This window comes from Hemitrygon akajei, chromosome 14 (genome assembly GCF_048418815.1).
Source record: "Hemitrygon akajei chromosome 14, sHemAka1.3, whole genome shotgun sequence".
NCBI lineage: Eukaryota > Metazoa > Chordata > Chondrichthyes > Myliobatiformes > Dasyatidae > Hemitrygon > Hemitrygon akajei.
The window spans coordinates 35422728-35449700 of NC_133137.1; the positions used below are offsets into that span (position 1 = coordinate 35422728).

The 26973-nt window shown below is 41.9% G+C and overlaps 1 protein-coding gene across 1 annotated transcript in view; it reads right to left on the reverse strand.

Moving 5' to 3' along the window:
* Positions 1-26973, reverse strand: part of LOC140738483 (sodium- and chloride-dependent GABA transporter ine-like) — a 73172-nt gene that overhangs the window by 24144 nt on the left and 22055 nt on the right. Inside the window, exons 3-6 of the mRNA XM_073065809.1 lie at positions 11142-11352; positions 8461-8593; positions 5083-5217; positions 1733-1836 (exon numbers count right to left, since the gene is read on the reverse strand). Of these exons, the coding sequence (XP_072921910.1) occupies positions 1733-1836; positions 5083-5217; positions 8461-8593; positions 11142-11352 (583 nt within the window). The remainder of the gene's footprint in view (positions 1-1732; positions 1837-5082; positions 5218-8460; positions 8594-11141; positions 11353-26973) is intronic.

Genomic DNA, 26973 nt, shown 5'->3' on the forward strand with positions numbered 1-26973 from the left:
AGCTGCTCGTGGCAACAAATTCCACAGATTTACCACCCTCTGACTAAAGTAATTTCTCCACATCTCTGTTCTAAATGGATGTCCTTCAATCCTAAAGTTGTGCCCTCTTGTCCTAGACTCCCCTCCCATGGGAAATAACTTTGTCATATCTAATCCGGTCAGGCCTTTTAACATTCGGAATGTTTCTATGAGAACCCCCTCATTCTCCTGAACTCCAGGGAATACAGCCCAAGAGCTGCCAGACATTCCTCATACGGTAACCCTTTCATTCCTGGAATCATTCTTGTGAATCTTCTCTGAACCCTCTCCAAATAAGGAGCCCAAAACTGCACACAACACTCCAAGTGTAGTCTCATGAGTGCCTTATAGTCTCAACATCACATCCCTCCTCTTATATTCTATACCTCTAAAAATGAATGCCAACATTGCATTCGCCTTCTTCACCACCGACTCAACCTGGAGGTTAACCTTTAGGGTATCCTGCACAAGGTCTCCCAAGTCCCTTTTGCATCTCTGCATTTTGAATTCTCTTCCCATCTAAATAATAGTCTGCCTGTTTATTTCTTCCATCGAAGTGCATGATCATACACTTTCCAACATTGTATTTCATTTGCCATTTCTTTGCCCATTCCTCTAAACTATCTAAAGTCTTTCTGCAGGCTCTCTGTTTCCTCAACACTAGCCGTTCCTCCACCTATCTTTGTATCATTGACAAATTTAGCCACTAATCTATTAATCCAGTAGTCCAAATCACTGACATCCACAAATCCAACAATCCCATATTCCTATCCACAGGTGCTGTCTGACATGCATATTGTGTGCATTGTTCTAGATTTCCAGCATCTGCAGTACCTCTTGTGTCTATGTTCTAACACCACTGAATCTCTGCCAATTTATTGTACACTCATTCCCTTGTCTGTTGTACCTCTTCAAATGGATGCTCTCATACATCTTTGGATTGAACTAAATTGCTCACATTTCTACCCAAGTGACCTGCAGATTACAGTCCCCCCCAAGTCAAATGCTGTCTCCTTTCTTCATTAAGTGTGCTTTCAATTATCTTGTGCATACACAATCCATTACAGAATTGCAAATCGATTTCTTGAACCCAATGTTTGGACAACGATTTAAGTGGCGGGCCAAATTGGGCAGGTTGGGTTCAGGCTGATTAAGGGGGTGGGGTCCAGGCCCCAGAGCATATTGAAGCAGCTGAGCCTGATGTTTGGACCACGATGATTCAGGCGCTGGGCCAGATTGAAAAGGTCAGGGTGTCGGGGCCCAAGGCGAGAGATGGATCTCACTGATCTGCTCTGTGCTGAACTGAGGGTCTGTGGACAGATTGACTTGCTTTGTGCACTTCAGTTCAGAATGCTATTTGCTTACATTTATTGTTACTATGATTCATTCTTTTTTCTCTCTGCACATTGGGTGTTTGAAAGTCTTCTGTTTTTTTAAAATCGGTTCTTTGTTTTATGGCTGCCTGCAAGGAGACAAATCTCAAGGTTGCGTAATGTAGACATACTTTGAACTTTGGTATCATTCACTGTTTAAATATTTAACTCTGCTGTCAGAACCCCTTCAATGGCTGCAAGTTCTGACTACTTTACCCATTCATTACTTGTGAATCCCTCACAAAGAAGCTTCTTTCATCACATTTGACTCTGCTGGTGTTCCTAACATACAAATGCTACCATTTTTAATATAAGCACTGATCAGAAATTCAGTTTCTTACTTAAGGATGTTGTTATTGAACTTGTTGTAACTGGCCAAAGACACCATGCTACCAAACCCAATGCCGATCGAGTTAAAAACCTGTGCAGCAGCATTCACCCATACCTGTGGCAAGAGTGCAGACAGTTAAGATATATAAATATATACAGAATATATAATACAAACAACAAATTTCACGACATTTGCCAGTGATGAGAAACTCGATTCTGATTCTATGGAGAAAGGTGGTGGTACATTAGCATCAGTCAGCAATCATGGGCAAAATATTGCAGATGCTAAAATTCTGACATTAATTTTCTTTCTTTCTCCATGAAGGCTTTGGCATCTGCCAAGTCAACATAGGAAATAAAAACAGGCTATTTGGCCCTTTCCTCCAGGAGGTCCAGATGTTGTCGTGAGGAACCTTTTTGGAGGCTTGCATGCCTCCACGATCCAGAGAACTATGTTGGCTGGAGTCTGGGCTTTATGCTTTATCTCTTGGTAGGATCACTCATGCCAAATAGGTCAAAGAGTAGAGGGCAGACTAAGAGTGGTCCACCGGTCCTCCTGGTTCAGGGGTTCAGCTCAAGGCCAAAAAGCCTGACTGGTAAAAAAAATTGTTATGGAAACAGCAATGAAGAATCCTTCTACATTTGAGTGTGATGGTATTCCTGAGTCTCCACCCGGGACTTACATGACTGACGGTAGTGAAACCCGAGATACTGACATGATGTAGAAAGCCCTGAACAACACAGAGATGTAGGAATTCCATCACTGCCTTAAACACCAGCCACATAATGGGCAAAGAAAAAATCCTGCCCTTCAAGCATGCACTGCTATCAATACGATCAAGGTTGATCTGGTTTCTGTTTCCTGTTCCCTGATCTCTTTTCAAGACATTCATCTGCTTCCTGCTTTAATATATTCAGCATCACAGCCTCTGCTGTCCCATGTGGTGTAAATTCCCTCACGTTACCACCCTGTGCTGTCCCATGTGGTGTAAAATCCCTCACGTTACCACCCTCTGTTGTCCCATGTGGTGTAAAATCCCTCACGATACCACCCTGTGCTGTCCCATGTGGTGTAAATTCCCTCACGTTACCACCCTGTGCTGTCCCATGTGGTGTAAATTCCCTCACGATACCACCCTGTGTTGTCCCATGTGGTGTAAAATCTCTCACGATACCACCCTGTGTTGTCCCATGTGGTGTAAATTCCCTCACGTTACCACCCTGTGCTGTCCCATGTGGTGTAAATTCTCTCACGTTACCACCCTGTGCTGTCCCATGTGGTGTAAAATCTCTCACGTTACCACCCTGTGCTGTCCCATGTGGTGTAAAATCTCTCACGATACCACCCTGTGTTGTCCCATGTGGTGTAAAATCTCTCACGTTACCACCCTGTGCAGTCTCACTTGGTGTGACATCCCACACATTACCACCCTGTGCTGTCCTTAACCTGAGACTGTGGCAGCTCATTCCTAATCAAAACTAACCCCATTCCTATCCATAGGGAATATTCCCTGTATCTTGTCAAAACTTAGCAGTATTTTATAAACTACAAGGGAATGTCTCTTTTTGATCTAAACTGAAGTTCATGCTGAAATGGTCAACCCAGTCTCTCCTCATGCAAAACCCCTGCCATATCACCAAATTTCTAAGCACAAATTCTTTTACTACCAAAACCAATGTTTTCACTTGACATAACCCTCATTAGGAAGGTGCACCTAGCCCGAAGTGTTTCATGTGCCTTGTAAATCGTCCTGTTATTTGATCTGCTCACTTCCCTCCTGCATAACATGAGATGCGCACCAGTTTTCCTTTCCTTCTCTCTCATGTATCCAACTTTCCTTCTCCAGGGTGGAAGGCATCCACAGACCAAAGGGTGACGAGGATGCAGCAGACAGTGACCTTCGTAACTCTAGTAACCAGGTTTGATCCTTACAGTGCACAGTTTGCATGTTCCGGCAGCCACTACACTTCCTTCACGTTCTCTAGTTTCCTTTCAAATGCCTACAGCGTGCTAGTTGCTAGGTTACTCGGCTACTGTACATTACTCCCAGGGTTCAGTATGAAAGAGAGTGGGAACAGAGTATGGGAATACTCAGTGAGTTGGCACAGGGCAGCACGGCTAGCACAACGTTTTACAGTATAAATGATCCAGGTTCAATTCCCACCGCTGTTTGTACGTTCTCCCCGTGACCGCATCGTTTCCTCCGGGTGCTCCAGCTTCCTCCCGCAGTCTAAAGGCCTACGAGTTGGTAGGTTTATTGGTCATTGTAAATAGTCCGTGGTTAGGTTAGGGTTAAATCGGGGGTTACTGGGTGGTGCAGCTCGAAGGACCAGAAGGACCTGTTACGCACTGTATCTCAATCAATCAATAAAAGATTCATGGCAGACTGAATGGCCCCATTCTATAGAAAAAAATATAAAAGAAAATGAAATATAAATGAAATATATGGTCTTCTACTAAAGTCCTGGTCCTGCCATTTTAAAATACAGCTGTTCCCCGCTTTATGAAAGTTCACTTTACGCCAATTCGCTTTTACAAAAGTCCTACATTAGTACCTGTTTTCGCTAACCGAAAGAAATCTGAAGAGGATTTTCGCTTTTAACTTGTGTTTACCCCGAGAAAGACTACCATGACAGTGAAGACTTGCGTGGGCAGGTGTGTGCGCATGCGTGTACAATTTTTTTCTACAAATCGGTTTTGGCTATATCTTCCCGATTCTGGTAATTGAAACTACACTGTACATACATTATTTCTACTTCATATAGTTGTGTATTTATCATATCATTTCTGCTTTTACTATATGTTAGTGCTATTTGGTATGATTTAGTAGGTTATATTTTGGGTCTGGGAACGCTCAAAAATTTTTCCCATATAAATTAATGGTAATTGCTTCTTCACTTTACGCCATTTCGGCTTACGAAAGGTTTCATAGGAATGCTCTACCTTCGGATAGTGGGGGAAGCCTGTACAGTATAGGCACCATTGTCCTCCACACTTCCTTCCTCCTCACAACTCTGAAAACAAAAGTCTACCGGAGAATAATCAGAATAGGGGCCACAAGGTCTTTTGGATGGACAAATGTAATCACAAGGCTGCAGCAAACCGCACAAAATGTTGGAGGAACTCTGCAATTCTGGCAGCATCTATTGAGGGGAATAAAGAGTTGACGTTTCAAGTCAAGACCCTTCCTGGTAACTCTTTATTTCCCCTTCATAGAAGCTGCCCGACCTGCCGAATTCCTTCAGCATTTTTTTTACATGCCAGCATCTGCAGAATCTGTCAAGGCAGCAACCCAGTGGACAACTACAGAGCTTTCTAGTGCTGGCAATATCAAAATGCAGCGATCACTCTGGTAGGTACCTGGACATCTAGCAGCCTGCTCCAATTAGGTCTGAGGAAGAAGAGGATTCCATCCTTGGCTCCTGGTAGTTGGACGTTGTTGATCAGTAGGATTATTAAGATGAGGTATGGAAAAATAGCCGTAAAATACACAACCTAGGAAGATAGAGGATAGAATAGGTTGGTTCTAACCTGATTCACAACAGGGTCCTACATTAATAATAAAAACACTTAATATCCTTTTACATTCATCATCACTATGTGCCATGTCAAATGACATAGGCGATCATGGTCTCATGACCATGGATGTTTTTGGCAAATTTTTCTGAAGTGGTTTACCTTTACCCTCTTCTGGACAGTGTCTTTACAAGATGGGTGACCCCAGCCATTATCAATACTCTTCATAGATAACCAGGACTTGTGATGTGTACCAGCTGCTCATACGACCATCCACCACCTGCTCCTGTGGCTTCATGTGACCCTGATCTGGGGGGGGGGGGGGGCGGGGGGGGGGGTGCTAAGCAGGAGCTACACCTTGCCTAAGGATGACCTGCAGGCTAGAGAAGGGAAGGAGCGCCTTACACCTCCTTTGGTAGAGACACATCTTCACCCCATTATACATTCCACTGTATTTAACAATTAGATTTAGCTTAACGAACTAAATTGAATACTACTGGCAATACACACAAAATGCTGGAGGAACTCAGAAGTGCAGGCAGCATCTATGGAAAAGAGTACAGCTGATGTTTCAGGCTAGTCCTGCTGAAGGCTCTTGGCCTGAAACGTCAACTGTAATCTTTTCCATAGATATTTCCTGGCCTGCTGAGTTCCTCCAACATTGTGCGTGTTGCTTGGACTTCAAGAATCTGCATATTTTCTCATTTGTGGGTGAGCACTACTGGTTTGATTTGTGATATTCTATGTGTTATTTGCTTGCTTTTTGCTGTTGCTGTGAATTGTTTTTTTTTCCTCTGCATGTTGGGTTTTCCTGAACAGGTTCCATGGCGTTTTTTGTTTCGTGGCTGCCTGTGGGAGGAGGAATCTCAGGGTTGTACTCTGTACGTACTTGGACAATGAATCTCTGAAAGGTTGGGATTAGATTTTTTTTGTATAATAAAATGATCACATTTCAATATTACGATTTAATTTAATTTACATGAATATAGGGTAATGAGATTACAAGTGTGATTCAAATATAATGTATTCGATAATATTTAATCCTTTTCTTTGACTTGTATATCTGATTGTAATCTGTATTCTTCTACATAGAAAATTAATAAAAATATTGAAGGAGAGTCTCTGAATGGTAGGGTCATTCCCTGGTGTGCAAAATGTTGCTCTGCCAGCATGCGAGAATATTCATTCAGCGACTGTAGAACGACTGTTCAGTCCATATTCCTGACACAGGAGGTTCCTCCAAAGGGAGGAGATGGTGGCTGGAAGCAGACAAATTCCAAAGGAGAGTAGGGTAAATGAAGCCAAAGATTAACGCTGCTCCCTCTCCTGAAGGGCCAGCCAGCTTACTCAGTGAACAGGTATGTTGGGAACACGAGGAAGCATCCACGGTCAGGGTCTTAGTATGTGCTGCACTAGCTGCCGCAGGAAAGGGCACATTTGCAGCACCAGCGACCCAGGTTCAACTCCCACTACTGCCCGTATGTAGTTTTGCTTGCTCTCCCCGTGACCGCATGGGTTTCTTCCGGGTGCTCTGGTTTCCTCCCACAGTCCAATGACGGCTGATAGGTTAATTGGTCATTGTAAATTGTTCTAGGATTAAATGGGGGGATTGCTGGGCAGAATGACTCAAAGGGCCGAAGGGTCTGTTCTGCACTGTACCTCAATTTTAAAATAATTTGGTCTGAACCCAGTTTCAACAGTTCCTAGGGATGCTAACTGATGAATTTGCTTCAAGGGCTGTTCCTATCCCAACACAGATCTTCAGACATTGCTTGAACCCTCTCAAGACTAAGCTGAAGATTGCCCAGAAGCTCGAACAGCAGCTTTCCTGAGAGTTGTCATCCCAGGTGACCTGCCCACCCCACCACCCCAGGTCAACCACAGACCACTTTGGGGAAGGGCTAGAGTTAGCTAACCAGGAGGTTAAGCAGGTCATGAAGATGATACAACATAACTTCACGTTAAAAAGTCAGTCAATGGGAAATGATGATTCCTGAAAAAACACTTTAGATGAATACATTTTTACCAAGTAAACATCATTAACACTAATATGCTCATTTCCATACAAATTTGGAATATTTGGGGATCGTACAATTTAAAGAGTTAAAAAAATGCAACTTTCTGCCAATTTTATTAGGAGTTTGCTGTGGTGTGTTGACTTACCATGGAACAAAAAAAAACACCATCATTACGTGCCAGGTCGCATGACAGGAGTGATCACAGTCTCAGGACCATGATTGTGCTTGGCAAATTCTTCTTACAGAAGTGGTTTGGCATTGCCTTCTTCTGAATAGTGTCTTTACAAGGCCACAGGCATTATCAATACCCTTCAGCGATTGTCTGTCTAGTGTCAGTGGTCGCATAACCAGGACTTGAGATCTGCACCAGCTGCTCATACAACCATCCACCACCTCCCCCAATGGCATCACGGGATTCTGAGCAAGGGGGGTGGGGTGGGCTAAGCAGGTGCTACACCTTACCCAGGGGAGACATGCAGGCTAGCAGAGGGAAGGACCGTCTCACATCTCCTTTGGAAGAGACATATCTCCACCTTGCCACCCAACAACAGCAACATTCCACTTATAAAGAATAAATAATTATATAAAAATAAAGTGAGAAGGACGGGTATGGTATAAAATGTGTATAAACACCAGCAAGTATTTACAATGTAAACAGCGTTACACAGAGTGTTTTAAAGTGTTTACATTGCTGTGACTGAGGTAACTGTTAAACGAGAGTGGGGGAGCCAACTAGAATATTTGATCAGATTAACTACCTTTTAAGATGGGGGTGACATTTTTGTTTTAATAGCCTGATAGCACTCTCCCGAGGGGAGCTTTTGGGAAAAGCACTTTGCAGGTTGGGTAGTACGGGTAATGATCTTTCCTGACTGCATCACTGTCCCGGAGGCATCCAAGTCCGACAGCGATGGCAGACTGCAGTCCTGACAGCTCACTTAAGTTTTCATACGTTGCGAGAAGATGCTGCACCAAACCAGACAGTAACGGCTGGCCTGTTGACATTATTTACCTCTGTGCTATTTAAGCCCTTGTTTATATAATGAAGATTAAACAGAATTGCTGGTCACACAGTAGAGTCAAATTAGACGTGGGACGATGGACTTTCACCTGGCGTTCAAATAAAGAATCACTACTTTCCGTGAAATATTCACTTGCAAGCTTTTAAGTTGAAACAATTCCATTCTCTTTAGTCCTTTCTCACCTTTCCAGTTGATTTCACTCCTTTGAATATACAGAAATAAACAATGATCCAAGCCACGAGCAGGAGACCAAACAAGTTCCAGCGGATGCTGCCAATCTCTTCAATCCCATTACTCATCTCCAGCAATCTGTAACTGTCAATGTGTGGAGCTTTTAGTTAATTCTGTGGCATTCATTTTAACATGTGACAGCATATTTATTGTTCAGGACGTTGTGATGAACCAGCCTACCACAGAGACAGAATAGGAAGGTGTGTCACACTTCACACACAATAAACACCATCTAGGAAATACATGCCACTATTTTAGGAGTTACAGTGGAATTCTGCCATACACGACCTTAAGAGTTTGATGACAAAACAACATCTTAACCCCACTTTAAACTCCATGGCCTTCAGCACCTTGATAACGAGGCTCAAAGCAAGCTTCTGATACAAACACCTTATCCTCTGCCTGGAGATCTTGTAGCCTAGAGGATTCACTATTAAATTCTCCTACTTTAGGTAATTCCCTCTCATACCTTGGGTGGTAGAGTGCATTTCTGTCTCTACCAAAGGAGGTGTAAGGCACTGCTTCCCTCTGGTAGCCTGCAGGTCACCTCGTAGAAAGACAATGAACAGGCAAAACAAGTAATATCGATAATCTCTGACAGAGGGATTGGATTATAGGGAGAGGCAAGTTTTCACAAATATGGAACGTGGAATATCTATGGAATGAGCTGCCAGAGAAAGGTACAATTTATTTATTTGAGATACAGTGTGGAACAGGCCTTGCTGGCCCCGTGAGCCACATCGCCCAGCTTAATCCTGCCCTGTCCATTTACAGTTAGTCTACCAACCAGTAGGTCTCTGGACTGTGGGAGGAAACCCACGCTATCACACAGGGAACATACAAACTCCTTGCAGGCAATGGCAGGAATTGAACCCAGGTCGCCCATACTGTAAACCATCATGCTAACCACTATGCTACAGTGCAACCCCCAACTTATAGGAAACTCATGGTCAGGGACACAGATAGGAAAGGTTTAGAGCAGGGCTTCTCAACACTTTTTATGCCACGGACCCCTACCATCAACTGAGTGGATTCCAAATTGGGATCCCCTGGGTTTAGAGCATATATGTCAAAATGAGTTTGACACCCCTGGTTTAGAGGGCTATGGGCCAATGCTCGCAAATGGGACTAGCTTGAATGGCACAGATTAAGTTAGGCTGAAGGTCAAGCAATAGCAGGGACAATGAGCTGGTACAATTATCAAAGAGTAACTAGACAGATCATAGATGGCACTATAACTGTCCAGAGTATTTGCAAATAACATGGGATAGAAAGTCACCAATCCAAATTTGTAAATCACACAATTATAATTTTTTAAAAAAGTTATTGAAAGATTACACAACTGGCCAAAACAGATCACAATGTAAGTAAAAGTAGGTTATCCACTTTGGATTTATCAGGATCAGGTTTAATATCACCGGCATATCTTGTGAAATTCATAGTTATGCAGCAGCAATACATTGCAATACATTATGATAAAAACTAAATTACAGTAAATTTATAATATATATATATATATTAAACTAGTTAAATTAAATATAGTAATGTAAAAAGAAGGAAAAAAAGTAGTGAGGTAGTGTTCACGGCAGAGGGAAGCTGTTCCTGAATTGTTAAGCCTGGAAGGAACTGTACTCTGTCCAAGTGTCCATGTACATTAATTATTGAAATAAAAGAAATCCTTTCCCCTTTTATTGTGCTTTAGTGCCCTGTACCGTTGAAAGTCCTCACATCAGGGTGATTGGTAGGTGTGACGCCTTGTGTTCAGGACAAATACACACTGGCATTCTATTAGCCTTTCTGATTATTAAGCATCAAGCACAGAAAGTAATCAATGCAGGCAGGAATATCATGGTTCAGAAAATAAAGTTCCTGTTGCTTCTAGGTTAATTGTTAACTTTTAAATTGGAGATTGATAACCAAAGTCATTATAACAATAAGACAGATATATGGATATAGGTCACAGAGCTATAACTACTTCACTGAATAATGGAAGTGCGAAGGTCTAAATTCTCCGTCTCTTTCTATGCTTCTGCAATGGGGTTTGCCACCAGGGGTCTGTGGACCCCTTGATAATGGTACTGGTCCCTGTTCCACATGAAGCTTATACACATACACATGTGTGTATCCAATGCAAAATAGTCATCAAGATGTCAGATTCATGGAACAAAACTGCACGGAACAGTCCCTGAGGCCCACTAAGTTCTTGCCGAACAGTCATGGAAGTGGGAAATCGTACTGGAGATTTGCCATTCCAGAACCTTCCGAACATCCACAATGCTATTCTTAGAAGTCAAGTGTTAAGAAGACAGATAGAAGGAAGAAAAGAAACAATTGGAAAAACATAACTATTGGCGATGTCCTGATTTAGGGGGAAACAACATTGCAGGCTTGTAAGGAAGTCAGAAATGTCTCTAAACAACATTGAGACTAATGCTGGTGCCTTGGTGGCAGACATTTGGGTGGGGTGAATGAAAAGAAGAAAGGAAAGTTGAAGCAAGGGTCACTCCCATGTTGGATATTTATTCAGCAGATACATTATAATGAAAGACACACTCATAACTGGAACTACACATCTTACCATAGTCAAACAGTTCCTTTTTTCCCTACTTTAACATTTCTGTGTTGTACTTACTCAAAAAATTGTTGACTGGCAGATTTGAGGTAGGTGGCATTCCCAGGAAATCCATTGGAGCAATTTTCCACCACGTTCCATGTATTGTTGCAGCTTTGCCAGGGCAGTGTTGATTGAAAGGAGTTGAAGAGGTAGTACAGAGCCCAGGTGATAATAACATTGTAATAAGTACAGAGCAAGAATGAAATGACAACTGTCGCCACGCCGACACCTGCACAACATTAGAGAGAAGGTTATTAACAAGAATGGCACGTTGAACATTTGAGTCACGGTGGGCTTTAAGTTCCAATACGGAGCCTTGCTCATGGATGAAAACCAACTTCATTAACCACATGAGGACTGCGTGGCTTCTCCACACCTAAATGTTGTTAGTGGAAAGCAGTACAGGTAACAAACACTCCAAATGAAAGCTCTCCTCCCCCTTTTCCACCCATGGCGGATGATGAAAGGAGATAAAATAATTTAGACAATACTTTTGAAATGTCTGTTTGGTCTTCTTTTCTCTCATGCTCAACTGTCCTTGCCCAAAGGCAATCTGTTCAGAGGTTTTCTACTGAAAGGAAGTGAATAATTGTAAATTTTAGTGAGTCTAGTTCAAGTTATCATCATCGAATGACTGCTTTGGATAGGTCCAACTGCACTGTGCTTTCAGATCAATTCCAATTCTCAAAATTTGGCTCACTTGGATCACAAAACAGACACTAGAATACCTCAAATATTCAGCCACGTCTAATGAGCCTGTCTTGTACATTAGGTAGTAAAACGGTCAAGAGACAGAGCAAGTGTCAAATGAAGCATCCATGGATTGGTGTCACTAATAAATGAAGACTCAAATATATGCAAAGCTCAAATGAATCATGCACAACCCTCAACAAATCAATCAAATCTGTCTTGCTACAGTAAAACAGGGTTATGTTCTTCCAAAGCAACACACACAAAATACTGGAGGAACTCAACAGGTTAGGCAGCATCTATGGATAGGGAATAAACCACCGGAATAGAAAGGTGGGGGGGAGGGGGGGGGAAGGGGGATACATGTTCGAGAAGTTGGAGAGCAGCAGAGATGACAGTGGGGAGTAGTGAGAGAGGGTCTCATTGAAGAGAAGATTTAAATTTCTTCAGAGTAGGCATCCCTCGAAGAGAATCTTCTCTTTAACGTGAGCTCAGTGAGGCCCTCTCTCACTGCTCCCCACTGTGATCTCTGCTGCATTCTGACTCCTCGACCATATATCCACCTTCTCCTCCTCCACCTTTCTATTCTGGCATCTGGCTCTCCCCTTCCTTTTCAGTTCTGAAGAAGGGTTTCAGTTCGAAATGTCCACTGTTTATTCATTTCCATAGATGCTGCCTGACCTGCCGAGTTCCTCCAACACTTTGTGCTGCTTTGGATTTCCAGCATCTGCAGAATTTCTTGTGTTTATAATGTTCTTCCATGGACTTTTCAACAGGGTATGCAAAATCGGTTGGATCATTGTTGCTTGAAAAAATAGACATGGGCTTTTCTTCTATAACCATGACATTGTTTTTGACATATTCTGATGAGAGACCATAATTCTGGAATTCTTCCTGGCCACAAACACATTAAGAACAGAGCTCTGCTCCACGTCAGAATGAACTCTGTCTTGGGTAGCAAGTGCAAGGGAATGCATTCTCCAGGAATTTCTCAACATTGGAGGGCACAAGGTTGGGATGTGCTGCCACTGCCCTCTACAAGCTACAATGGAAGTGGTCAGATCTGGAGGTTCAATAACATGCTGGACTCTGAGGACAAAGATGCTCTTGGAAGTTTCTCCTCCTGTAGTTCACTTACTCATCTACTGTACAACATACATAACTTAGACCAGGGTTTCTCAACCTTTTCTATGCTTCAGACCCTAACATTAACCAAATGGTCCATGGACCTCAGGTTGGAAACTTCTGGTCTGGAAGCAGGGTCACAGATTTGTAAGACTGATTAGCTATGTCACATTGGTCCCACATTGACAGTTATACAAGACCCTCCTTTCTCTTCTGTACTCTTCACTGAGCACACAAGTTCATGGAAATGAAGTAGTGATTCATGTATGGCAGGTCCTGCTTTTGGGTTTGAATTCTTGAACCTGTTCCTTTGATCCTACCAGACGTAGCAGTAATGCCACACTGCATGGAGAGAATCGCTCGTCAGAGTACATGACCTTATATCAGTGAGCACTGTCATGTCAGCGACACATACCACTGCTGAAAAGGACAACATCTACAATAGGTAGGTTATGAAGGTTTCCAACTGGTTTTTACTCTGTTTTAAGCAAAATCGAGCAGCAACAATCTCAAGGATTTAGCTGGATCAGGCAACACTAATTTCAACTCCCACATAATAAAGGAATGCTGATACACTTCTGAGATAGCACAGCAGAAATGAGTAACAATGAGAGACAATCAATACCAACAAATCTCCAATTTAATGCAGGTCGTTGGTTCTTCCATCAGCTCTCTTCACATGGAAGATAAAAAGGTAGCCAATTTTTTATTTCCATTGATCGGCTGGATTCTGCTTCACATTTCTTAATAAGAGCATCTTACTCTCATTACAGCAGCGATATAATCATTTAGATTGCTTACAGAACAATCCATGAACTGACCACAACGGCAGTTACAAAGTATGGCCTTTTGGGGTTGATCAGCATCAGGCATTCAAACCCAGCGAGATGGTCCATCTTTACCCGGCATCTTTATGGTCCTCGGCATCAGAATCCCAAGTCACAACTAAATTAGCAAGTTCTTTGAGATATAGCTTCAACAAAAGTTTTTCCATGTGATGGCCTTGTTCCAGTCATGAAACACATTCTGTAAGATATTATCAGTATCATGGCACATTTCCTACAACACAGGAGACCAGATGGACCATCAAATCCATGCAGTCCCATTCTCCCACTCATTTCTACGTAACTCACTCTCTCTTACATCTTAATCACTGACCACTACATCTGCTCCTGCCACTGATTTGCACTGGACGAATTTAAGTTAGTTACTGCCTGTTATGCCACTGGTGTTTAGGGCAGCAGTGAAAGTCCTCCATCTCTGGTGGTGTTCAGGGCTTCCTTCATCGTGTCAGTAGCTCCCTCTCGGTTTTTACTGTCAGTCACGCAAGTCCCAAGAGGAGACTCAGGAAATCCATTGTACTCAGATGTACATTTTGTTCCGTAACAATTTTGTTTTACCAGTTGGGTTGTTGCCCCTGAGCTGAACCCCCAAACCTGGAGGACTGATGGACGATTCTTAGTCTGGCCTCTACCCTTTGACCTGTTCGGCTTTGGTGACTACCAAGAGCTAAAGCATAAAGCCCTGACTCCAGACAACATAGCTCTCTGGATCACTGAGGCAAGCGAGCCTCCCAACCCAGTGACAAGGATGCGGTCTTCCTGGAGGGGGGTAATTTAAGGTAGCCAACAATTAATGTACTAACTTGCATATTTTTGAGATTGGAGGAAAATGGAACCCACAAAGTCAGAGTGGGAACCTGCAAACTCCACTCAGAAAGCACCAGCAAGTCAGTACTGAATCTAGATCACTAGAGGTGTGAACTACAGCACCATTCCGATGTTACGACCAGCCAAGTTCCTCTTTGACCTAGTGATGCCATGAAATCTTATAGAAAGCAGCGTCAGGCTGCTTGGTCATCCGCTTGGACTTTCATTATAATGTTAGAGTCATCGATCTTTTGCAGTAAGCACCGCTTTATCTCAGAAATACTGGGCAGCGTACAAGGTTTTCTTGGAGAGGCTAGAGCAGGACCTCCACCTGCTTCAGTGCAAAACCCAGGCACTGATGGCTTGGTATCGTTTAGGAGGTTCTCCACCAAGTGACAAGAGATCAACAGAGATGGAAGACACCTAAACAAGTCCCTTAGGCGTCTGAGGTTCCCCCTGTGCCTGCCAGTAATTGTGCATTAGGCTTTCATTCTGAAGCATGAGGAAATGATTAACCAGTTGTTGGCAAATGGCTTCTCTCCTTAGTCAGATTTCCTGGGATCTGGAGCTAATGTTAAGGTATCCCATGAGCCATTTGCACCCGAATGGTGTGCAGTCCAGATTAGCTCAGTAGCTTTGACTATCTGAATGCATCAAAGTTCATTGTGCACCGTGTTATATGCCACAGTTGATCATGGTCCTCTATCCGTGAGCATGATTGTTCTTGGCAAATTTTGCTACTGAAGTGGTTTGCCATTTGCCTTCTTCTGGGCAGTGCTGACACCAGCCATTATCAATACTCTTCAGAGATTGGCTGCCTGGCGTCAGTGGGTCATCTGACCATCTACCTGCTCCAATGGCTTCATGTAATCCTGATTCCGGGGAGCTAAACAGGTATTACAGCTTTCCCAAGGGTGACCTGCAGGCTAGCAGAGGGAAGGAGGGCCTTACATCTCCTTTGGTAGAGATGCATTTCCACCCTGCCACCGCATCGAGTAATACTCACAGATCTCCCAGATTTGACAGCTGTCCCCTGAAGTTGCTTGGGAGAGATTGCAGGTTCAACTCAGAAAGATAGGCCTTAAAAAGACCCAATAAACCATTCACAGTAGAGTAGTTTGTTTTGAATCTTCTTATTCTTTCTTGTCGATTGTATGCTAAATTACTTTCAGAGTATGATTATTCACCAGGAGTGTTGGTATGAGACAACAGGCCAGGGAAGATGTCTGGTTTCTTCTTAAAGAACAGTAAAGAAACTGTTGAGATTTTAAATCATCAGAAGGCATTCTGAGAATTCAAAAAAATTATGTTTGATGGAATGAGTCAAGTAAAATAGAGAGAAATCTCGGCATCCACTGCTCTGTACTTCGGAATTAAAGCTGGATCTTCAATTTGAGCTTCACTGTAGTCGAACATCAAACTGGCAGCTCCAGAGAACTCGAGGCTTAAAAAGAAACAACACACAATTTGCTGGAGGAACTCAGTGGGACAAGCAGCATTGTTGAGAAGAAAGAAACTGCAAATGTTTTGGGTCGAAACCGTTTCTCAAAAATAACTTCAAATTCCAGCATCTGCAGCCTAGTGCTTCCTTCCTAAAAAGAACTTTATCACAAGTTTACAACAGATCCAAATCAGATACACAACAGCTCTCCAACTGATATCAACTGACACTGCCCCAAAATAATGATAAAACCTCAGAGATCAACATTACATCCACCCTCCTGGTGGTTTCCTATCTAGCTGCTCAGTTACTTTAGTTTTTAAGCAGATTTCTCAGTGGCATTTATTCCATTTCTGAAGCTTCCCTGTCTATGACAGAAATTCACCTGTACCCCTGCCAGCTCCTCAGTTTCTCCCAGGAAGTTCTGTTGTAAGCATTGTGCTCCTTGCCGGCAGCCCGCGCTCCGCCTCTCATCATTCCGAACTCCAAGAAAACTGTATAATCTCTTCCTTATTCCAATGGAGCTTCCATCACAACCATCTGCATTCATCTCTATGCTGCTTTCCTCACTGCGCCCTTACCCCAGCAAACCCTTCCCACACTTGGCCATCAAAACCATTACATGAACATGCTTTGGTCCAGTACACTCCAGCAGTATTTGAAAGGCTGGTTTGCTTAATGTTTCACTAGGATTCTGACCCATCTAAAGCTGACTACTACAACTCTGCCTTCTTCCCACTCCAGATTTCAGCTTATTCTTTGCCTTGCTCAATAAAGTTCAAAGAATTATCTCTCTCCAGTCACCACTTTGTTACAAGCTTTCCATTCATATTCTATCCCTCTTTTTGAAGCTACAGCTGAGACACTCTTCCTACAACCTATTTGCATTGGCAGTGTTCTGAGGATGAACAAATGTAAATCAGTAAGAAGATCCAGTCTTGTCTTCTGGGCGACGTTCTTCCCTTGCCATCTACTTGATTCATCTGAAATAAAAACGTGAAGACTACAAGCAATGATTTTTGTATTAAATTGAAGCCGAAATCGAACTCAGTACACCACTCAATACTCAAAGCATTAAATGAAATGAAATAATTTCTGTTTCTTTTCTCAGGCTTGGGGTTTTCCTTATTTAGAACTGTTTTAAGGTAGCTATCATCCTGTTTACCAACCAGAGATTGATAAAATAAAGCTTTTCAGATTCAAGTAAATGTCTGCTTAACTGATTTAAAAAGTACCGAACAATGACATAAAGACTCAGTTATAAGCCGAGCTTCCCCTTTCATTCTAAAGTAAGGAAATTCTGGATGAGAAACAGAAATACTTCTGATTGGCAGTTAACAAAACTCAAATTGCTGAGGTCTAACATGGTCCACAAAACTCTGTCACTCACTATCAGGAAATGGATTTAACTACCATTTCAAACACAAACAGAAAGAAACACCATTTACTGAGGTTACAGTCCAGGTCCAGCTGATCTTGCATCCAACCTCATTTCCTAAAATGTGTTGCGAGCCTGCCCTGATAAAATTTGGCAGCTGTATTGGTGTGGTAAAGGAGAGAGAAAGAAAGAATCAATCAATCATTAGGCTGCAATGGAAGCCACAAAATATTATCAGCACAATGCAGATGAGAAAGGACAAATATGTACTCTTTCAATAAAGAACAGATGCTTTCTAAGAAAAAAAATTAACAAATGTAAACAAATCAAAGGGGCACAACAGTGTATAAATAGCTAAACCATTGATATATCACTGGGAATGCAATCGGTATCATAAAATCAAAGAATAATGCTGTGATGTCACTCAATATTTAAGACAAAATACATTAAGGTATCAACAAGCTATAGACAATTAAAAAAGTTCAATTATTAATAAACAATTGAAAAGCAAAAGACAGAATGGCTTTGTGGCAGCGTTTCCCCCCACATAGATAACACTAACGATTACACCCTATTAGTAACAACATTTAGTGATAAAAGATTTCCACGAGAATCACGGGTATTGGCAAATTCTTCAGATCTTTTTTTTAAATCAATAGCTGAAGAGAAATGTATCTTCTCTACTCAATAGCATTTTGGCAAAGGGGTAAGGAAATGCAATATTCTCAACATCAAATAGATCTGTCAGGAAACCCACTGAAAAAAGATATCAGAAATAGAAATAGATCTGTTTGAGATGTTAATGCGTGATTGAAATGATTTCATATCTAAAGATGAAATTGTAATATGGATATCAAATTATAAAGCAAAGTAAGAGTTGCTCTTTTTCTCTCACCCAGGTGACACTTGTTTGAAAACAACTTGCATCAGATAGAAAATACAGATATTTCACATTTTCATTGCTTCATTTTTGAAAATCAGATCATAAGACCATGAGATATAGGAGCAGAATTAGGCCATTTGGCCCATCAGGTCTGCTTCACCACTTCATCATGGCTGATCCATTTCTCCTCTCAGCCCCAATCTCCTGCCTTCTCCCCATATCCCATCATACCCTGACCATCCCATCAATTTATCAGCCTCTATAATAAATATACGTAAAGACCCGATCTTCATAGCTGCCAGTGTTGATGAATTCCACAGATTCACTACTCTCCAACCTAAGAAATTTCTCCTCATCTCCAGTTTAAAAGGACACCCCTCTTTACTGAGGCAGTGTCCTCTGGTCTGAGATTCCCCCACCATAGGAAACATCCTCTCATGATGAGCTTGGAAGCAACACCTCTGAAACTGGCAGGGTTTGCAGCAAGAACATGGAATGCCAGTTGACTGAATGACATTGGACCAGAGTTTTCTACCATCTGGCAAGTACTTGTGGATCCATTGGCAAATGGCATCCCCAATCTTAAACAGCAAGGCCCTGTGCAGAGCAACAAGTTGCATAATGTAATAATGTCCACGTTGTAGGGGTTGGCTATGTGGAAGGAGCATACTCTACACTGGATAAAAAACAGAAGGAAGAACACATTGAGAGCATGCTCAGCCATATCCCTAATCTTAACTGACTGTCAGACCTATCTAAGGATTTTGAATGTTTCTGCACATCCATTCAAAAGCCATTTAACAAATTTCATTATATAATTAAGCATAAAAACGTAACAGCTTAAAAGCACAAAACCATTAAAATCATTGAAAAAAAAATCATTAATTCAAAAAAAACGGAACTCCTTAAGCCTCGTCCCTTGCTGGCTATTCTTCTATTCTTTTCCATTGACAGGGAGCTGATTCTCCATCTTTGTGCTGGGGTTCCTACCCTAAAGCGCAGTCAGCAACACCCCAGGGAATGAGAGGCCAGCAGGTTTAAGACTTCCACCACTGTACAGATATGCCAAATATAAGAGTGCATACACACAGAAATATCAGGAGTTTTGCACAGCACGACAGCAATTTCCCAGTACATTCTGGCTGGTATTCCAGAGAGAGGATTGCCATGGATTGGAACTCAACTCTCAAGCCAAATTCTTCCTGTCGATTGAGTTATAATGAGAATTATTTAAACCACATTAAGGGATTTGGGTTGAACAAGTGGCCAGCTCTATTCTGTAACATCTCCATGGTTACAGGGTAGTCAGGGCAGGGGATTTACAGAGAAAATATTTTAGATGCAATATACAGACCCAAACAAATTTATGCACAATCTACCACAACCAAAATATCTAGTCGTTCTCCGAGTCCCTCTCACCTATCATTTCAGTCTTTGTTGACTATATCGGCTTCTGATATACTGAGGATCAACAATTTAAAACCTTGTCACGTTGGTTAATCCTTCTACTGAATGATCCACGTGAAACATCTCAATTTCATGCAGTTATACTGACTGCTGCTGTTCACCCAGACTTCTCAAAGCCCCCTTTTACCTGAAAGACATTTACGTTACAGGTTTTAACTCAATTTTGACCCTTTATTTTATTCAACTATTAGAGACACTTGCTTTCCACATAGGGGACAAGGATCTCTTGTTCCTGCTATCTTTGGATTTTCCTTGTTTTTGGTGTATTTAACTGAAGAGTCCTCTAAACATGCAGATTGTTGTGTCAAGAGATAGACAATATTTTATGTAAGTGATTTGGTTAACCTGATATGTTCCACTTCTGCGCGCTTGCATTTTAAAACCAAAGTTTAAAGGCAGATTTCATTTTTTGATGCCTGAGACAAAGAATTCTGTCATAGGCTGTGTGTTTAAAAGTATTCGGCTGCTTCCCTGTATATTGTTATGAACCAACAAAAAATAGCTGCAAAAATCTATATTAAAACATTAACCAAAAAATACATTAAAGACCAGTGATCCTCAACATCTTTTGATACAGTGGTGGGGGGTGAATAATAACCACTTTAAAGCCCAAATCCCCGATCCTCCATAAAGTGCATGAATACAGGTGTCAGCTCATTGTGTGTATGCGTTTTGGAGAAGGCACCCCTAACCCCAGGTGTTCAGTTGCTATCCTCACGTCATGATCTAAGTGGAAGGAATGCAAAGATATACAAGCGATAAGAAAAGGAAACACCACTTGCAGATTTAAGATATCTAAAGAAACAAACTTCAAACTTTCCTTTTTTTTTGGAAAATAGGGTGAAATGCTGTGGCAAAGTCAATCCCACACAGATTTGGAGACAGTAAATATTACAGATTGGTTGTTAACCACTGAGACAGAAAATTCTGCTTCATCTTCAGCACGCTTTAAAGATTTAATTTAAAAGATTTCAACACAGGAGCAGTAAATATCATTTCACTTGAGAGGCTGTTTAAAAACCTCTGTTTAAATAATCAGGATAATCCTCTGCCCCACTTCTTCAAAGAAAGACACACACCTGTTCCTGCCCTTCCCATGAGACCAGAGAGCAGATGCGTGGCCCATCTCTGGGGTAGTCACAGCAATACCCCAGGTTGTTGGGTCAGATCAATGCCATGATAATGGTATCAGCACTTGCTGATATACAGGGACCACATACACCATCGCATGGTGGAACCGTTGGAAGTTACATCATGGCGTTAAACTCAGATGATCAAACTTTCTGAGTAACATTGAGGATGAGAAACAAACAAGAGTTTATTAATTCAGTACTGTCTCTTTGGTGACTAGTCTCTTAGGAACACATTACCAATCTACTTCTTTATTGAGATGCACTGGAGAATAGGCCCTTCAAGCTGTAACCCCCGATTTAACCCTAGCCTAATCACAGGACAATTTAGCCAACCAACTGATATGTCTTTGGACTGTGGGAGGAAACCGGAGCACCCGGAGGAAACCCACGCAGTCACGGGGAGAACGTACAAACTCCTTACAGATAGTGGCGGGAATTGTGAAGCGTTGTGCTAACCAACTACACTACCCGTGTAAGCAAAAATAAATGGGAGTTTTTTTTAAATCTGGAAGGACGTACATCAGCACAAATATTGGCTAATTCCACCTAAAAACAATGGTGATTTGAGCGAGGTCTGAAACTGGCTGCGGAAGGTTCAAAAGCGATTAGTGGCAGCCAGTGGTTAGTATGGGGCATGGGTAACACATGATGAACCAAATGAGGTGGAACATACATACACCACATGGCAAGCTACACAACCCAAGAACAGATACAACAGAACAATGAGGCCAAAAATGAGAAGAATTGGATGGAGATGGAGCCAAGAGACATGGAAAGCTAAGGGAAGAACATCAGGAAGTGTAGCAATGATGTCATCGTGGCTATCCCTCGAGGTGGAGAATGATGGTCTTCATTCCATTTCCACAGAGTGAAGACGCCTGTGCGTGTACTTGTTTAACGTGTGCTTAATGCTGCACTCCAAGAAGCACAAGATACTTCACAAATCAACCAACTGATTCCAGTGACATGGAAACAACGATTAGAGCTGATGGATTTGTTGCAGCCTATTCCACCGTTGAGGTCTTGTTTGGATTATTCTTTGTCAGGGACCTCACCCTCGACCTTACCATGATGGATGACCCTACCAGCAGCATAGCTCCAGACGGCATCACTCTCGGGATCTCAGGACCACACAAGCTTCTCCACCACGACAAGGTGACAATCCACGGAGAAGCATTTAAGATGGAGGAGCTCCAGCAATAAAAGTTACACTATGGTCACACTGGGAAACTGTTTGAAAATTTATACTGGACAATACTATGGGATCACAAAACAACTTCCACTTGTTAAAATGAATGAAAAATTCCCACAGCTGACTAGATCTCACCCTTTCTGACTGTAGGATCTGCCAGATGCTCATCAAGGCATTAACATCCACCCAAACAGGCAGACAGTCTCAGAAGAACATTTCAGTCTTCTATGAAATCAGCAAGAGTTCATCCCTGCAGTGCACATCAGCTTACATCAGACTCCAGCACTCTGGGATAAGACCATGAGAACTTAAGACACAGGAGCAGAATTAGGCCATTCAGCCCACTGGGTCTGCTCCACCATTCCATCATGGCTAATCCCAGATCCCACTCAACCCCCTCTCAAGGCAATAAAACCCTGAAAAGTTATTGAAGGCAGAGCCCAAGTTTTCAAAACCAGCACACAGTTTTTGTTTTCCTTTTATTGAGTCTTATTCTCTGTATTTCAAAATGCTATGCACATAATACTAGTAACAATTTAGTTGCACTTTATTTTTAATTATATTAAAGCTTCTAATTATTCTCAGTTGGAAATTATAATCCTCTTTCCAGACTCTAAAGTCTTAATTTTACTTTACAATAAGCTCTTTACTCCTGGTGGAAGCTATGTCCTTGGAGATAAATAAACCTTTGCTTATTTTGAGGCAGAGAGCTGTTAATTGAACAACACAAATGGGATAACATTACTAAAGAGATGTCCTGATGTTAGGGTATTGGGAATAAAGTACAGGGGAGGATGTCAGTGGTCTTTTTTTATACACACGGAGTGCATGGGTGCATGGAACACTGCCAGGATGGGGGTTAGAGGCAGATACATGTGGACATTTAAGAAACTCATAGATAGGCACACGGATGACAGAAAAAATAGAGGACAATGTAGGAGGGAAGGGTAGGATAGATTTTAGAGTAGGTTAAAAGATTTGGCACAACATTGTGGGCTGAAGCCATTCTTCAAAAGGTGCCCGAAAGACATTATTTTGCATTTTGGAGCTGCTTAAATAAACCCTCACTGAGTAGGCTGCCAAACTTCACAGGTTCAGAACTGTTTGTGGCTGTGAACAGTGATGGGGGAGGGAAGAAGAGGAAACGGGACTTGACAGCTGTTATAAACCCAAAATAAGCATTTCTAAAATTTTAGGTCATTAAGACAAAATGCACGGCAGATATTTCAATTGAGTAGTCTTGCTACTAGTTAACTACCACATTCAGGAATAATTGAATGCAGAAACCACTGTTTGTTCTCAAGCATTAAAATGACAAGCAACTCCTCCAGATTTGCTAATGTGCATTGCAGTCACATAACTTGTAGAGTTAAAGTCTTTTTCCCCCCTCCCCCAGCAGATTTGCAATTCTGAAATTGCTTCACACTGGCCCCCTGCCCTTCTGCAACCTACATGGTTCAGCCTCTGGGGTAGTAAACTGAAGCAGCCTACTACTACTGACTTCCCTGTGGGGAAGAGACTGGACCTCAATCAGCATGTCAATTCTCTGAAAGGCAAGTTTCAAAATACACATCCAATTCAATGTAAGAAAAAAAACTTCAAATTGAATTAATGTTTCTTAGTTCTATTATTTCAGTGGGGGGGGGGGTGATGGGAATAGAAAATTTCTACTCAAAAATACTTCAATCCAGTATACAAGAAATTCCTGAAATATCTCAATCTCATTAAAACTAGCCTCAACTTCTGAGCAAACATTGTAGGAACTTTGTCCATTGAATGAAGAGAGAATATAATATAATGATTATAACCATATAAATCAGGGGTTTCCAACCTGGGATTCATGGACCACTCGGTTAATAGTAGGGATCCATGGCATAAATAAGGTTGGGAACCGCTGTCATGGATGAAGGTAACAATGTCAGTGAGCAGGACCTGGTGCTTGGAAATGTGGACTGGACAAGTATGGATTTTCACCATCAGGAGGAACTTGTGTTCCTTTGCATGAAACACTAAGATGCACTTTTAGCATATAGCTCATCAGAAATGGGGTCAAAATCAGAACTATTGAACAAAAATAAACAGTGGTTTCACTGAGAACTGAGTTGTTTCAGATAGTCTGTTCTGACTGACAATTTGCTGAGCCTGAAGCGAAATGGGGCTACTTCACTGAATTCGTCAATATGGGTCACATGCAGGAGCCAAAAAAATCATGGGAAATTTAACAACAGTGTGACTTGCAATCGGGTGAGAAAAAGATGTGGTTTCACTACCTGTCTCCCTCTGTCCAATTAGCACAGACGTGAATGATCAAGCGATTAACAGATTTGATCGGGTAGACTATCTCTGTCTCAACAAAAGAAACTGAGGAGAAATTCTTCAGGTTAGAATTGGAAAATATAGCAGCAACCCCCTTGAGAAAACACAATAAGGTTAAAGATAAAAATCAGTTTCTGCCAGTGACTGAAAACCAGGTCCTTTTGCTTCCATTGTATTACTTAAAAACTCAGAACAGGGAGATTTCCAAATGATTAGGCTCACTTGGGGCCAGAACCCAAATTTGATTTCCAAGCAATACATAAAGAAATCATTTCACAAATTTATTAAAAACAAAGCTGAGGAACTTCACCTGGGAAAGGTCTGTTAGTTATCCAAAGTAAGGGAATCTTGGATTTTGAGAGAAGCTGTGAATTCAGGCAAGAAGAAAGCATAAGGTTCAGGAAGTTGAAATCAAGCAGAATCCTTCAGGAAAATGAAGAAATCGGAAAAACAAACTCTAAAATAGAACAAGCAAAGCCAGTGGAGTCTATGAATCAGTGGGAAGTAGCTTAAGGAGAATTCAAAGGCCAAGAGGATAACTAGGGAAAGGATAGGATCACTCAAGGACATGTGCTTCGAGGCAGAAAATATGGGTGCGGTTCTAAACATGAACTTTGCATCAATATTCACAAAGGAAATTACTGCTGTCAGCATGGAGCATGCCAAAATGCTAGGACATTGAGATAAAGAGTTCTATTGAAGAGCAAGGTGGATAAGTCCCCAGGGCCTGATCTCTTTGCCCTCTCTAGCACCCAGCACTCTCCTGCAGATCTGCCAAATCACTAATCCTTCCTTTGTTTAAGTAAGGAAAAGGGATAATCCTGGAAATTGTAGTCCTGCGAGTCTCAAATCTGTGGCACACAGAACATAATAAAGGAAAGACAGTGCCAGGCAACTTCTTCCAGTTCATCCACGAAGCAGCTTACATCTCTCCTTGTATCTTTCTTTTCAGTGTTTGTAGTTCTGTTGGAGCCCATGATCTACAGTTCAAGCTACGGTTCTTTGCAAGTGGTGGGTTTTCGGGCCAACCGTGTGGCTTACCACTTTGCTGTCTTCGTGAGAGGCCCGTGCTCTTGGAGCTGGAAGGCCAGACGCCAGGGAGCGGTCCTGTTGGTGACCTGGTTCCTCACCGGTTTTGCCAACTGAAGTGAACACCGAGACAGCGGGCAGTGTGCTTGCTAAGCGCCAGCTGACAATGGAAGAAGGGCGCTGTACTCCAGCGATCCCTCTCTCTCGCTCGATGGAGAGGGAGCCTGATGGTCCCCAAGATAGGGGGTTTCAGGTTGTATACACTCATTAAAGGGAACCATTTGAATTTGAACTTCCTGTGATGAAAGGGCGAGTACAGAAAAGAACAACAAAAGAGAAAAGGGCCCATTTTAATTAAATGTCAAATGTGCGCAAGTTGGAGCTCAAAGCTTCTCCATAGTCACTGATCCTCAATCGATCTCACCCTTGGCTTTGTTGAATCATAGTCCCGCCCTGGGTCGAATCCTATTACCTCTTCTCTTCATCTCCTCTTAAACAAAAGCCCCAAGCCCAACCATAGTGTCCCTCACCAGAGAAACTTCCCCTTAATCCAACCATCCCAATGGATGGCACACATTGCTCCTCATCTCTTATCTTCAACAATAACCCAAACAGCACTACATCAAATACAGTTAACTCCAAAGAATAAAGAAAAACTTGTAGGGGCCTTTTATGTTGGTCTAAAGATCATCCACATGTTAGTCAGGGTAAAAGCTATACTAGCATTCACTGGCAATTCTGCCACATATTAAATCATGCTTTAAAGCTGCCATAGGTTCCATTGGCAATGGGGAAAGAAGTGGAGATGTGGAGAAGACACCCCAGGAGGTGGAACAAAAGGTGACAGCCCAAGCAATAGAAAGAATAGTGCAGAAAACAGAATAGAGATCAAATGTAAAAGCTGATGAGTGAACAGTTGATTATCATTGTAATACCTCCTGTTGATCTCATCTGCTGAATTGATTTTAGACAGAGTGCTTTCAGTCACTGGCAGTGTATAGAATAAAACAGGGATATCAAACATCTTTGCAAGTATGCATCTTTTTGCCCCAGTACCACCTGTAGTTAACCTCAAAACACAAGACAACATTAAGTCCTCAGAGGCTGAAATTCAAGTGTTATTTTTAGAGTATGCAATATTAATACAATATTTTAAAATTAGCATTAAATGCTAATTAAAAAAGATGACCAAACGAGCTTTTTCCCCTCTTGACTGCATCAACCAGCTTGCTTACAAAAAAAAGGTTCAGGAAATAACCCCACAAGGGTTAAATTACTCATTCAATTCAATTCATGAACAGAAGAAATTCAGAACAGAATTTTGAAAAATTTAATCTGTACTTGACAGCAGAATGATGGAAAAAGATTTTATTCCAAAACAAAAAGTTGCTCATGGAGACTGTCACAGCATGTACCAGTTAACCATTCCTGATCCACCATTGTTTATTAACAATTGAGAGTCAGGGCAACAGGTTGAAATCATTGCAGAACGAGTTTCTTCCCTGGAGATGTAGAAGAGTAGCAGAGTTTGTTATCAAAACATCAGT